General features: G+C 38.5%; 1 protein-coding gene across 1 annotated transcript in view; it reads left to right on the top strand.

Moving 5' to 3' along the window:
• The window catches only part of CALCR (calcitonin receptor), a 156,009-nt gene extending 143,699 nt beyond the window's left edge, over positions 1-12,310 (top strand). Inside the window, exons 11-13 of the mRNA XM_045494793.1 lie at positions 1,741-1,959; positions 2,653-2,694; positions 10,253-12,310. Coding sequence (XP_045350749.1) covers positions 1,741-1,959; positions 2,653-2,694; positions 10,253-10,510 — 519 coding nt within the window. The 3' untranslated portion in view covers positions 10,511-12,310. The remainder of the gene's footprint in view (positions 1-1,740; positions 1,960-2,652; positions 2,695-10,252) is intronic.
• Positions 12,311-14,189: the final 1,879 nt, after the last annotated feature.

The raw sequence follows: 14,189 nt of genomic DNA, 5'->3' as shown, positions 1-14,189 counted from the left end.
CTGCTCCCATACTGAAGAAGTATTCATTAGTAACCAGTGTCTCTAGTCCAAAGCCAATTTCTTCTGCCCTCCTCCAGAGCAGTGATGTACTTACCAGCCTGACAGTCCTCACAAAGACCCACCGATGTAGGTCTTGAATATTTCCAACACCTCGTAAGAGTTTATTTGTTAATAAAGGTCTCTCTCCTTTACAGAATTTTTTGGGGGCAATCGTGTTACTTCTCTTCCAGGTTGAAGAATCATTCTAATCATTTAAAAATAAATCATCAATTAAATTTTAAAAACAACTTTGGTTTCAAAACTAATCATCATAGCCAAAAGTAGTTTGGCACCCACTAGAATGGCTAATATTAAAAAGAGTGACCATACCAAGTGTTGGCAAGGGTGGAGAACAACTGGAATTCTCATCTAGTGCTGGAGGGAACATATAATGAAGCCACCTCTTTGAAAAATAGTTTGGCAGTTTCTTATAAAGTTAAATACATGCTTACCATGTCAACAGGCAGTTCTCCTCCTGGGTACTTGTTCAAGAGAACCGAAAACATATGTCCACACAAAGACTTGTATGAAAATATTCATTGCATGCTTATTCATAATAGTCAAATTGTGGAAACCATGCCAATTTCCATCAACAGTAGAATGAATAAACAAATTATCTGTATTACCCATATAATAGAGTACTACTCAGCAATAAAAATGAATGAAATGTTAATATATCCAACATGCATGAATCTCACAGATAATATGTCAAAGCAAAGAAGCCAGACACACACAAAAAAAGTACATACTATATAATACTCCACTTCTATGGTAATAGAAATTAGTGGTTGCTTGAGGTGGAGGGGAGGGGGTTGTTGACCACAAAGGAGCAGGAGAGAACTTTCTGGGGTGATGAAAATGCTCTTTTCTTGTTTGGAGTGGTTGTTACATAGGTGCATACCTTTCTCTAAACTTCTGGAATGTAAACTTAAAATCTCCATTTTACTGAATGTGCATTATACCTCAATGAAGTGATTGTCTTTAAAATTTTTTTTTCAACGTTTATTTATTTTTGGGACAGAGAGAGACAGAGCATGAACGGGGGAGGGGCAGAGAGAGAGGGAGACACAGAATCGGAAACAGGCTCCAGGCTCTGAGCCATCAGCCCCAGAGCCCGACGCGGGGCTCGAACTCACGGACCGCGAGATCGTGACCTGGCTGAAGTCGGACGCTTAACCAACTGCGCCACCCAGGCGCCCCGAAGTGATTGTCTTTAAAAAGATGTTATGAAAGAGAAAAGAAGGCTGGGTTCGCTGTCTCCACTACAAATACTTTAGAAATAAATGTCTTGGTCCTCATTTCAGCCTTGGTTAAGTAGTCTTGCCTACAGGGAAAATCTTCATAATGCGATGACCAAAAAGGAAGATCGAAAGTGTCATCTATGATGCTCCTTTGTAAAAACGTAAAAATCAAAGTAAAGAATAAACCACCCTCCTTAGAATTGAACCTAATATATTTACATATGCAGGAATAATATTTTCTCATTTGGAAAAAAAAAAAGAAATGTTAATTCAGGTCTGAAAGGGTCTGGTCATACTGATGTTCCCAGCAATGCTTAGCAAATTACACCATGTCACAGGCCATCCCTCATGTCCTGCAGAGGTCACATCTGCTCCCAGGAATAAACAAGAACTGAGGAAAGTGGGCACCCTTCAGTAGTACTGACATAGATGATTTCCTCAAAACACCATATCTTTGCAGGTCAATTTCTTCTTCCTGCTCAACATCGTCCGCGTGCTTGTGAGCAAACTGAGGGAAACCCAAGAGGCAGAATCGCATATGTACCTGAAGGCTGTGAGGGCCACCCTGATCCTGGTGCCCCTGCTGGGAATCCAGTTTGTCGTCTTTCCCTGGAGGCCATCCAACAAGATGCTTGGGAAGATCTATGATTACCTGATGCACTCTCTGATCCATTTCCAGGTAAAGAAGCCAATAGTGTATTTATTCAACTACTTGCTCAGCTAGTCGACATAAGGTGAACCATTTTCTAGGCCTCATATATGATTAGAAGGACCTTTTCAAATATATGCAACCTGGAAGGGATACAGCTTCTGTCTTTCTCGCTGCCTGTTTCCCCTTTTTTTGAATCCCAAAACTGAAGAAGGAAATAGGGGGAGTATGAGCTTTGAGAACAAATCTTCCTAAGGACAAATATTTGTCCAGGGATGGGCCCACTGCACAGTACTGAGGACAGAACTTCTATTCCCACCATCCTTTCAACCTTTCCTTCCCCTCTCCAGTATTTTGAGGGCCACATTTGTTTTTCCTTCATGAAGGGGAGTTTTGAAGATCAACATCACCAATGTCAGTCAGTTTCCCAACCTGGATTTCTATCATCATAGTCCCCAATGCCAAGAAAACACAGGGTAGAGAAGCACATGTTTATATCAGTATGAAATGCCTCCACTGAACCCCAAGCTGGAAGCTATATCCCTTTAAAATGGAATATTCTTGTAATAAAACACTGGATATGAGTGCTGTAATTGTCTTTTCTTGAGCCTTCACTTGCTGTTGCAACAGTGAAATGTTCCTCTCCAGGCTATTTATATTGATTCCTAAATAACATAATGCACACAAAAATAACTTCAATTCTATTTTTCCTCCTTTTTTAAGGGATTCTTCGTTGCCGTGATTTACTGCTTCTGCAACAACGAGGTAAGCATGCATTTCACATAATACCATCACTCATTTATATAAAGCCAGCACTTTACAGTTCCCAAAGGATTTCTGTACACATTTCATTTGCTCTCACTTCTACAGTTGACCTCGCAGGGTTTCCTGACTTGAGGGATCATGTTTTTTCCATTACTCGAAGCTGCATCTTATCTGTGTTTCTATGGTACAATTGCAGATACTATCCAGACAGGCAGCTAAGTTCTGATTTCCTTGGATGGCACCTTAAGTTAGTCAGTTCCTTGAGCAGGAATAGTGAAAGCTATTCTGGATTCCCATAGTAGGAGAAGTCATGCTCCCATTCCTTTGGAAAACCCAACTGCTCACTAGAGCAAAACCAATATCCAGCCAATTTGTCCTGCTTCATCATTTTTTTTTTTCCCCATTGTTTGGTGCCGGTGTCATATCCCTTATTCGACATTTTGAAAACAACCCTGAAGTTAAGACTCAAAAAGCATTCTCAAATAAGTAATTTATTATCTGAATATTTAGATCAGTAAAATCTAGAGATCCATATGGCCAGTGTTTTCAGGGGTGGGGGAAGTTAGTCAGAGTTCCCTTTCTTCCAATGAAATCTCTCCTGGGACCCCAACTTACAGGGGCATAAAAATGCCCCTGCTTACTGTCCCTGGGAAAGCAAACTGGTGGAACCACTGTGGAAAAACAGTATGGTGGCTCCTTGGAAAATTAAAAATATAAATATCATATAATCCAGTAATTCTACTACTGGCTATTTACCCAAAGAAAATGAAAACACTACTTCAAAGAGATAAGTGCAACCTTAAGTTTATAGCAGCATTATTTACAATAGCCAAGATATGGAAGCAGCCTGAGTATCCATTGATGGATGAATGGATAAAGAAGATCTGGCATATACATACAATGGAATATTACTCAGCCATAAAAAAGAATGAAATCCTGCCAACACATATGTTAATTATACTTGAATTTAAAAAAAAGTGGAGCTGCTTAAACTTGTACCACAGAATATCAGGGCTTCAAGAAACATGGTTTGTAAGCTCCCTCATTTTTTAGGTGAGAAGTCTACACTCCAGGAAGAACATGTGACTTGCACAATGTCACAGGCATAGTTGTATATTGTATAACGGTGACTAGAACCCAAATTTCCTGATTCTTAATTAAATGAACTGCATCTTCCACTGCTCTATAATATGTCTAGGATTCCTCCCTGGAGATTTGTTGGCGTATGTTCTCTAGTTATATACCACACGAATTTTAATGCACAATTATTTTTTATAACTTTACATTAATTCCTATTAAGAATAATTCTATACCAAGGCAAATCATATTTTGTTAAGAGATAAACAAAAATATTATTTTTCTATTACAAACGAGAATGGTTTTCTAACCATAATCAATTAATATTTAATTGATTCTCCATTCTTTATTTCTTCAGTTAAATAGTGAGCACCTATAATATTTTGCTGTTTTGTGACCTATTATTTATCTCCAACCTCGACATTGCATTGTGGGATTTTTGTCATTCTCATTCTCCTTTTTAATTGGTACATTTTATTCCTCCCTTCATCCATTCATCCATAAACTCATTCCTTCATTCAACAAAAATATATTATGTATTCACTATTGCTATGGGCTAGACTGAAGGCCTTTAACAGCTGCCAGCTGTTAAAGTGTCTCTCTTCCTTTGTTTTCTGTTTTGTTTTGTTTTGTTGTTGTTCATTTGTTTGAAGAATAGCAAAAACTAATAAAAAAATAAATAGGGCTTAGGTCACCTTATCTTTAATCAGTTTCTGTGAATGTATGTCTCTGTCTTCTGAGTTGTTACAGGTGCCATACAAAATAAATTTTCCCATCTAAAGCAATACCCATATAGGGCTAATATAAAAACCATATTCAGAAGGGGCATGCCTTGAAAACATTAGAGGATTGCATGCGTTTGTAAAAATACCTCAGTACTTACTATGTTTTAACCATGATGCTGTCTTGGGAGTGTCAGGCATAGAAAGCAAGCCGAGGAGTGCTCCTGAACAATTGAATGTTTCTAGTTCATTTGAGTATGTTATCTCTGCTTTTTGAAGTAAAGAAACTGTCTCCATTTTAATTAAGATTCTCTTACCAGGAGAAGCTACAAGTGTGACATTTCTAATAAGATAGAAATTGTTTACTGTGTCAAATGTAATGTCACGGCCCCATGAATTTTAGGCCTGTGGATCTCAGCAAGGCCCTCTGTGAACAACCTGAAACACAGGCAGGGCACTTGAACCTGCAGGAAATTCTTGCAGCTGCATCTAAGACAGAGTTGGGATTGGGCTTTGCCTATCAGAATGTTAAGAGATTTCCGGGGTTAATATGTCAGTTAGATTGTGAAGATTGAGGTTTTCGTTTTTATTTTTTATCTGTATGTTATCAGCGATTCCTGTTATGCAAATGGATCAGATAGGATGAAAAGACTAGAAGCAGGAAAGGAATTTGGAGAATTACAGTAGTAGGAATCAGGAGGTAACCATGAGAGCGTGCTTATGGATCAAATAGTTCCGACAAGTCTTCCAAGAGTGTGGACATTGACCATCCAACTTCAATAAATTATTAACTATCTAAGGGACCTCAAAAAGATGATCACAGCTATAAAGATACTCAAATGTTTCCAAGCCACAGCTTAAAAATTGAGAGAGCACTAACAACACAGTGAATGTTCTCCCTTTTTCATGTTTCTTGCTATTGTCCATGCATTATGGCTAAAATAGTTTGTAGATCAAACTAGCATGATCAGAAAGATTTCGGTTTAAGATTGGAGTGTGTGAAAACTGACATTATGCTAGCACCCCCTGTTGAAACTCATGGTGGCTCGCCTCACTACTGAAGACCCTAGAGATCATTTTACTCTGTAGTCTCCTTGACCAGGCCCTGCCCCTGTTCTGATTACACCAGTTTTCTGAGGAGCCACCTGAGGAGCCTGGGAAGTCAGCCTCCTTTCTTCACACTGAGAAGGGCCTATGAATCTGTCTTCAGCTAATGTCATAGCCACTGCTCAGGCACCAAGTTGGACATGGTACCAAGCCAAATGTGGGACTTCTTTATGGGGCTATCAATTTCTAGAACTGTGCTCTCAAAATCATAAGAGCAAGATTTATTATATTGGGGTGTTTCTGTTATTCCTGCTTTCTTTCTTCTCCCCATGTCCCCAGGTATTTCCCCCATGAAGGGGAAATGCAAGGTCCTTTGTGTCTCTGTATCTCTCTCTTCTCTTCCTCTGGGGCTTAGAAGGGTTTTGGGCTCCCCACTCCCCTTCCTGTCTGCAAGGAACTCTCCCTATGTCACATCCTGTGTGTTCTCTGTACTATGGCTTTTAGTAAAATTCTGTTTTCAGAGCAGTAAGGCTTTCACTTCAATGCAAAGGTAAGCTTTTCTATTTAGAAATTCTCTCACTCCATAAAACCTGGTTTTCAAAGCTTGTCCTTCTAGAGACTCAAGAAAGTCAGCTTGGAGACTCAAAGCTAAGCAATGATTTTTCTTGTTGTTGTTCCAGACCAGTGTTCTCAAACTTAAGTGTGCATCAGAATCACCTGGAAAATTTGTTAAAACACAGAGTGGTTGGCCCCAACCAGAAGAGTTTCCTATTTAGTAGGACAAGAATGGGGCCTGAGAATTTGCATGTATAACCATTTTCCAGGTGATGCTGATGCTGCTGATCAGAGAATACACTTGGTGAACCTACTCTAGACAAAATCTAATTTGTTCTTCAAGCAATGAATGACCTTCACTTAATGAATGAGAGGGTTGTAGGGTAATGTTATTTAAGAAACACAATAGTTAAATATTTTCAAAAATATTAACCTTATTATAGATTATATTTATTTATTTTTGTCTTCTAGAACAGGAAAGCTTCCCCAAACATAGGAAAGTAGGTAGTGAAAGGGAATTAGAAAACCTTGATCTTATAATCTTGCAGTACCCAATTACCTCAAACTGTAAAACATGTAAATTCTGTAAGATAAAGACTAGTAAAGATAATGCTCCCAAAGGATGAAAAAAATATCAGTGGCAACTTTATGAATAATATTCAGAAGTCCCCCTCAGCATCTAATTAACAGGATTTAATAGAGATCCAGCTTCAAAAAGTCATATAAAGGCATTTAAAGCATATAGTTACTTTTTAACTTCCCAGTGGATTTAAAGTGTTTTTAAAACTCATGATTTTTAATCTTAAATTTAGATGGCAGCAGGTCTATTCAGTTGTGGCATCAACAAGGGAAGACATGAGGGAGGAGTTTTGAAAATCTTTTCATCCATTGAATCAAAACTCCCTGGGAGAAATCCCACCTTCCATTCAACAGTATATAACTGCTGGTGCTTATACTGAATTTAAGCAAAACAAAGGCCAAAGATAAAAGCATTTAAGTCCAACCATGAAGATTGCAACCTGATTTTCTTTTTCACAAATGTAGAAACTGAGGCCCAAATGTACCAGCCTTATACAGATGGTTAATAATAGAGCCAGGTGCAATAATTATGTCTTCAAACCCTCAGTCCAGGGCTCTATTTTTAAAGGTGGCAATACATAAATTGATATAATTAGGGAAAATGTAAAGTGATCTGTGTTAATTGCTTTTAGAATGAGTGATGAATTTATACAATTCAAACTTTGTATATTTATCCCATTGGCCTCTTCTAACATTTCTGATGCTTTTCAGGAGCAATGAAAAGTCTCCCTGTTTTTTTCAATCAGATTCAATGCCCTTATTCTTGTGATCAAAGCAGCATCAAGCCTAACCTGTGGTATTGTAGGAGATAATTGCCCTATTAAACTATAATTATTCAAGTGTCTTTTACATCCTGTTAAGGTCCTATTCTTATATGTGTGGTTTACAAATTGAAGCAGATTGTCATCTTCACACAAAAGAACAGGTTTATAATTCAGGAATGCAATTATAGAAGGCTATGAACATTTCTGTAATAATAATATTAAAAACATGAAATAGGTCTCAAACCCTTTGGCCTCATTTACGCAGGGTACTTCATTAAAATGCATGGGCACTCCAAAGGGGATTATTTTAAAAGAACAGGTGAGGAAAAACAAAGACTTTTTTTTTTTTTTTTTTTTTTTTTTTTTGTCTGCTGGCACTTTTACAAACTCACTCTAAACTTACACTGTCTGCCTTGGATACCTCTAAATATTGGTGTAAGTTTTAGCTATAAAGACAATGTTGGTATTTGAGAGATGCTGAATCCACAGAAACTATCAGTTCCCTTTGTCTGGGGACATCGCTTCTCCAAAAATATGCTGAAACAATGTATTTCCTATTTCCTCAACAGGGTATTTGGTGGTTCCTAGATTATGAACCTGGCATTTAAAACATTTAAGGACCTAGACTTAATAGACACTACACACACACACACACACACACACACACACACACGCACACACACACAGGAGGAGAGGGAGACATACCAAGCATTATAATATAATGTAGCAAGAGCAATAATGAATGGAGAATAAGTGCAACAAGAGCACAGAAGAGACTCCTAACTCTGTATTAGGGGGTTAAGAAAAGTTTCTAGGGAAACAGAATTGAGTCCTGAAAACTCAAGTTTTGGTGTTAGTGAAGGGTGGGGGGAGGGGCATTCCAGTCAGAGGGAACACAGTGAATAGAGGCCTGATGGGAAGAAACCATATAGCTGGTGGAGAGAGACCAGCAGTTTGTTAATATTGGAGAATCAGGGTCAAAGCAATAAGTGGCTTAAAACCACTTTGGCAGAGAGATGAGCCAACTCAGGCAAACGCAGTAGAATGATGGATGGGAATCTTCCACTTCTGCCTGATGGCAGCTCTGTTCCTGGTGTCTGAGTGCTCTTACGGGACCCGAATCCCTTCTATCTGTGCCTGGCCGAGTGACTGAAATGGAGGCATTTTTGGTAAATAGCTAAAGGACAAACCCACGAGGCCAAGATTTCAGGTCACCTAGGGTGTGGACTGAATTCCTTCTGAAAAGAATAACCGTGATCAAGTTCAGCCTATCTGGAGCATGTCTCCCTACTGCTATTTTGAATGGCACTAGCTGAGTGCAGGAAACCATAGTGTGTGAAGGAGTATATCGTTTCAATTAGAAATAAACGGACCTAATCTTTCAGGCTTCGTCTTCTCTTTGTGTCTTGACCTCTAGACAGAAATGTCTCAGAGGGTTAACAAACTAGTCAATACTCAGTTATTCAGCACTGTCCTAACTGCTTTTCTTCTTTACTGTTCTGTTCTTCCTCACCTGTACCTCTTCCATGGCTCCAATCCATCCTTTTCTCTCTATACATATATTACAGCTGACATTTGTACCTCTTCTACTGATTTGCTTACAACCATAGGAGGCAAAACACTTACATGAATCAGTTTTCAACCAGCAAATAGCCTTAATAAAGAGCTAGGTCTTTATTAAGTGCTAGATAATATTAAGAGAGACACTTGACTCTCTCAAATCCAGCCACATTGACTGGGAAATCCTTGGAGGTGGTGGGTATAGGAGGGGAGTCAACGTGGGGACAGAACAGGAGAAAAAGTAGGGAATTACTGCTGCTATGCACCAGTAGCATACTAGGTAATTTAAATAACCCCAATAAATCTTACTCATAACTCTGAATTAGTGTCATGATCTCCTTTTTACAAAGGAGAAAAGCCTAAGAAAGAAAAAAACAACAACAAGCACCATGGAGTCAACAAACTGGAACTCAAACCCAAAGAGCACAGTCTTTGGAGCATATGTGTAAACACTGTATGCTAGAAGACAACAGAAAAGATTAACTTAACTACTAAATTGAATTCAGTTCTGTAGAAAGCAGAGCTAGGGAAGCAACACTATCGTCTGTGTTGTTTTCAGCTATGCTTACTGTAATTTTCATATTTAGAACTTTCTGACTTTAGCATCTTCTCCCTTGTGCTCAAGATAGAGTTTATCATATTTATAAAGTATGTTTGATGAGTTTATTTACATATTAGAAGTTTCTCAATAGAAAGAGATTGAAATTTTATTCTTAAAAGCTTGTCACTCCATTAACCAGAGTTTTACCTCGCACATCCGCTCTCAAGCCATGTTGGAGAAAGGAAAATCAACAGTATGAAGTCATTATCATAAAACCCAGAACTGTGCAATGGTTTCCATCATGACCAATAATGTGTAGGTTTAGATGAAAGGTTCTGCCTTACCAGAGGTGGTAGCAGATAAAAACTTCTCAAAATCTTTTCCTCTGATATGACATGTATACCATATTGGGTATGAAACCAAGTCAAATTTCATTGATTGGGTAGAAGAGCTAAAGAACAGACGTTTACTCAAAAGAGCAAATGACCTTGCCAGTGGTAGCTTAGGCAAGCAACTCACTTCTCCAGTTTGTAAATTCTTCTGCCAAGATGGTATGTTCCCCAACCAGAGCATATCCTGCACAGTCCTTTGGGTCAGAATTACGATTCGATCTCCTTTAACCTCTGATGAGCTCCTAGAATTGTGCCCACTCATAAACAGCTCAGGTCCTTTCTGACAATTATACGAAAACAAGGTCGCCTTTTCTCTTCCAGGTCCAAACCACCGTGAAGCGCCACTGGGCCCAATTCAAAACCCAGTGGGATCAGCGCTGGGGGAGCAGGAACCCCCGCCGCTCTGCTGCCAACGCTGCAGCCGCTGCTGCAGCCGCTGCCGCAGCCGCAGCTGAAGCCGGCGACATCCCGGTTTACATCTGCCATCAGGAGCCGAGGAACGAAGCCGCCAACAACCTGGGCGAGGAGGGTGCGGAGGTCATCGCTTTGGAGATCATTGAGCAAGAGTCATCCGCTTGAATGTGAAGCTTACATCGTGATCACTGAGCCTTCATTTCCTGGGAGACAGACAGGCCATGTGTTTAAAGTGATCCCCATCCTCCCAGGAGCTGAGCATATCATTCGTGAAGAATTATTAAGTGAATTTGTCCATAGTAAATCTGGAGAAAGTTATCCTTGGTACTATTGCTGTGGGAGACAGTCTAGGAATGGGGTCTCCCACTGCATCACTTGTGATCTCCATCTTTCATCTAGGACCGAGATGCAGATGTCATAGTAATGCAAGCAAAGTATCCAAGAGAAACACAACTAAATTGACCTAGTTCAGAAACAGGGTGCTCCTTGTTAATCTTGAGCCATTTATAACTTTGAAAAATCAAAATCACGGTCACTATTTTTCTTTTTAACTCTAGACTTTGAATTAGAATATTTCTGTATTTGGCTATGGATCTGATTTTTAATTTTTTTATTTCAACCAATTCCAATATTACTCAGATGTTTTACCATCCACACAATGTAAACCGCACAAATTACATGACCTCTGCAAGACCGAGTGGCTTTCTAATGTAGAGATGACTAAGAATGTCGGGGGACAGACTTGCATTTGGCAGGAAGGTGTAATGCTCTGAATGAAAAAGAAGTTTAAAGTCAATTTGCTCAAAACATTAGATGGGCCACCTTGTTAATTGGTTTATTAATATCGTACACTCAGTTTGGTTTTGGATAATCTTGTCCACCGAACAGGTCTAACTGCTGTTAGGAGCTGGCCTTCATGTTGAATATGCTTTGGTCCTTGACATTTGTACACTGGGAGGTCACAAAGAATCCATCACTAAATTTTTCACAAAACTGCCAAAAATATAATTTCTAGTGGAAGAGAATATTCTCTTTAAAGAGTTTTCCACTTTCCTAAGCTCCAGGATTTATAAAGCAAATCACTCTAAGGTTTATAAAGCAGATTACCTCTTGCCCTTGGGTGCTATCTAGCAGTAAAAGATAAATTTGTTTAAGACTGGTAATTAAAAGACTCCATATAAATCCATTAACTGCCTTCCACCCAGCTTCAAAGCTTAACAAGATCTCCGACTTTTCCGGGAAGATTCAGTAGGGCTAATTAGAAATCAGTTTGTAGTTGACCTCTTGTTTGCTGCTATTAGCAAGACAGGAGGAGGAAAAGTAACTGCTACAAGTTTGACCATCTACCAGTTCATTTAAAATGAAAGTAGAGGTTCTTCTGAAAACCCAATATTATATTCCCACGTCTCTCTTCACTTCCTCAGTATAAAATCCTTAAAAATCCCTGAATAAACCAGTTATCATTGCTGGCACCTGAAATTCATTTGTGAATTTGCAACAGTAATCCGAGTCACCATCATTTAGTTTTGTGCTAAATGAAGAGATCCACCAAAACCCTCCAAATCTCAAGTCTCATCTATGTCCTTGATGCCACTGCCTTTCAGAGGTGATCTAGTTGTGGGAAAACAAAAAGTTGATTTGTTCTGGTTACATATTTAGTGCACCCGAAGAAAAATTATATTCCTTCAGTGAAAATGTATTTTGGATACTAAAGTGGCTTAAGTCTCCTTTACTGAATGTAAAGGAGGAACTGAAAAGAAGGTATTTTTTCAATCACAGTGTTTATGTAGTGGTGTTCCTATTTTCGTTTACAAACATGGAAAACAGAGTATTTGAGGCAGCTCTAGTACAAATGTGATAATATATTGCTAAATATTCTAGACATTATTGTGCTATTATAGTACGGGCTGAAAAACAACACAGCTTTCCGTAGAATTGTACACAGTGCCAAAATGATGTGAAATGCTTACGCTATGTATATCTATAAATTAATACAGAGTATGTTAAAAGCAAAAAGATGTATATGTGCCTATTTTTCTAAAGAAATATATTCCTCATCTTTCATTACATTCATCTTGTCTCCTGCTCATTCCATGTTCAGTTTTGTGGGTTTTTTTGTTTTTTTGTTTGTTTGTTTTTCATTTCAGCCATGGGCTGCTAACATCCCATTTAGTTTGTGTTACAAGGGGGGAAAGATAATCCAAAAGCATAGGTTAGAAAACTTATGTGCAAAAACATCGAGAGTATTGCCTTTGTCAGTGTGATCATCTAACATCTTCAATTTGACTATAAACTCCAAAGTACAGCTCTCATTCCCTTGATAATACAAAAACCACACACACCCTTTGATCTATATTGCATAAGTTTGGGAAGCACAGCAAAGAAATCTAGGCCAAAAGTATCAAATCCTTTTATTGTTCTTGACTTTTTTTTTTTCATTATTCTGGGACCAGACTTGAAATTGTCCAATATCACATCAGATCATTAGAATTGTTATGATCATTGATTTTTAATATAGTTTGGGAGAGAAACTAAGGCAGGATAAAAGGCAACTAACTACATGTCATTAGAATGCATAAAGGCCACCATTGGAAAGGTTTTCATATCTGGAAAGCATGAAATGGAAAGATGAGGATGAAATTAGAACTGTGACAGACTAATAATGGGGAACAGGAGCCATCTGTAGGTTCTGTGCAGTTCAACTATTGTCCTCATAAGAGCTGGAGAACTTTTTCAGAAAAGATACATAAGGGCTATATCTTACTCTTTGTGTCCCAATAGGCAATACAGATGAATATTATTACCCTTGAGATCTTTAAAAACAAAAGGAATTTTCCATCATACCATAAAACCTGATTCTTCAGCAGGCAACCTGAACTCAGGTGATCAGCTGCCCACCTGCTTTGATCCCTACTACAAAAAGATCCCAGATAGGCCTTTGGGTACACATAGATATCATGGTTCTTAAAAGAGGAAAGATGTTGAGAAAGAAATAACAGAAATGCTATTGTCATGAGGCTCCAGCCTTTCTCATTCATTCCTTCATTCATTATCATTGATTCAACAGGCATTTCACACACCTTCCATTTAACTCTATGACAAATATTTATTTATCATAGTTATCATGGCAAAGTTTCTTTGCAGTGGTGACTGCTTCTTTCCTGGGTCAATGGTACATATCAAAACCTGCCAAGTCAACCATGACCCTAAAACCATAACCATGGATATCTTTGGGGTGGGAGAACAACGGGACAAATGTGGTTGGAACTGGTAGCTGAATGTAACCTTTCCTCCTTATTAGTACTGGGCAGGACAGCTCAAGTTACAAGAAACATTCTCAGAACAAGATCTCTGCATAAATACCTAGCAAGGACTCATTTTCTCAAGAACCAGGTCTAAAACAGTGATTCTTCCATTGGCTAGACTTCTTATTGGGGAGTTAACACTTCAGAGTTTCAAATAAGCATATTCATGAAGAGAGAAAATCAGAAGCCATATTTAGAAAAGCAAGCAGATAAACTCAGAAGGAAGGTCCATTTGTTATTTTGAAAGAGTAGACAAGATGTCTCCCTCCTAGCTTAAGTTTACATAAAATTGATTTTACTGAACTAATCCATAGATACCTTGTGTGTATGTGCAGCAGTGGGGCAAACATGGGGTAACAATAACTAGAAGCATAAAAGAAAGAATGATAATGTGTGCTTGTGAGAGTCAAGCAAGGTAGAAAACCGATATTTGAAAATGAAGAACTATCTTTCTGATTATTTCTGTTCTTCTGGATATAGAATTTACATGTGTTTAATACCTATGAATAATATGAAGCCTCAAAGGAGAGAAAACACAG

Source organism: Leopardus geoffroyi, chromosome A2 (genome assembly GCF_018350155.1).
Source record: "Leopardus geoffroyi isolate Oge1 chromosome A2, O.geoffroyi_Oge1_pat1.0, whole genome shotgun sequence".
Lineage (NCBI taxonomy): Eukaryota > Metazoa > Chordata > Mammalia > Carnivora > Felidae > Leopardus > Leopardus geoffroyi.
Note: the sequence above shows the minus strand (reverse complement) of the source record. Positions and strands in the feature narration are given on the sequence as shown.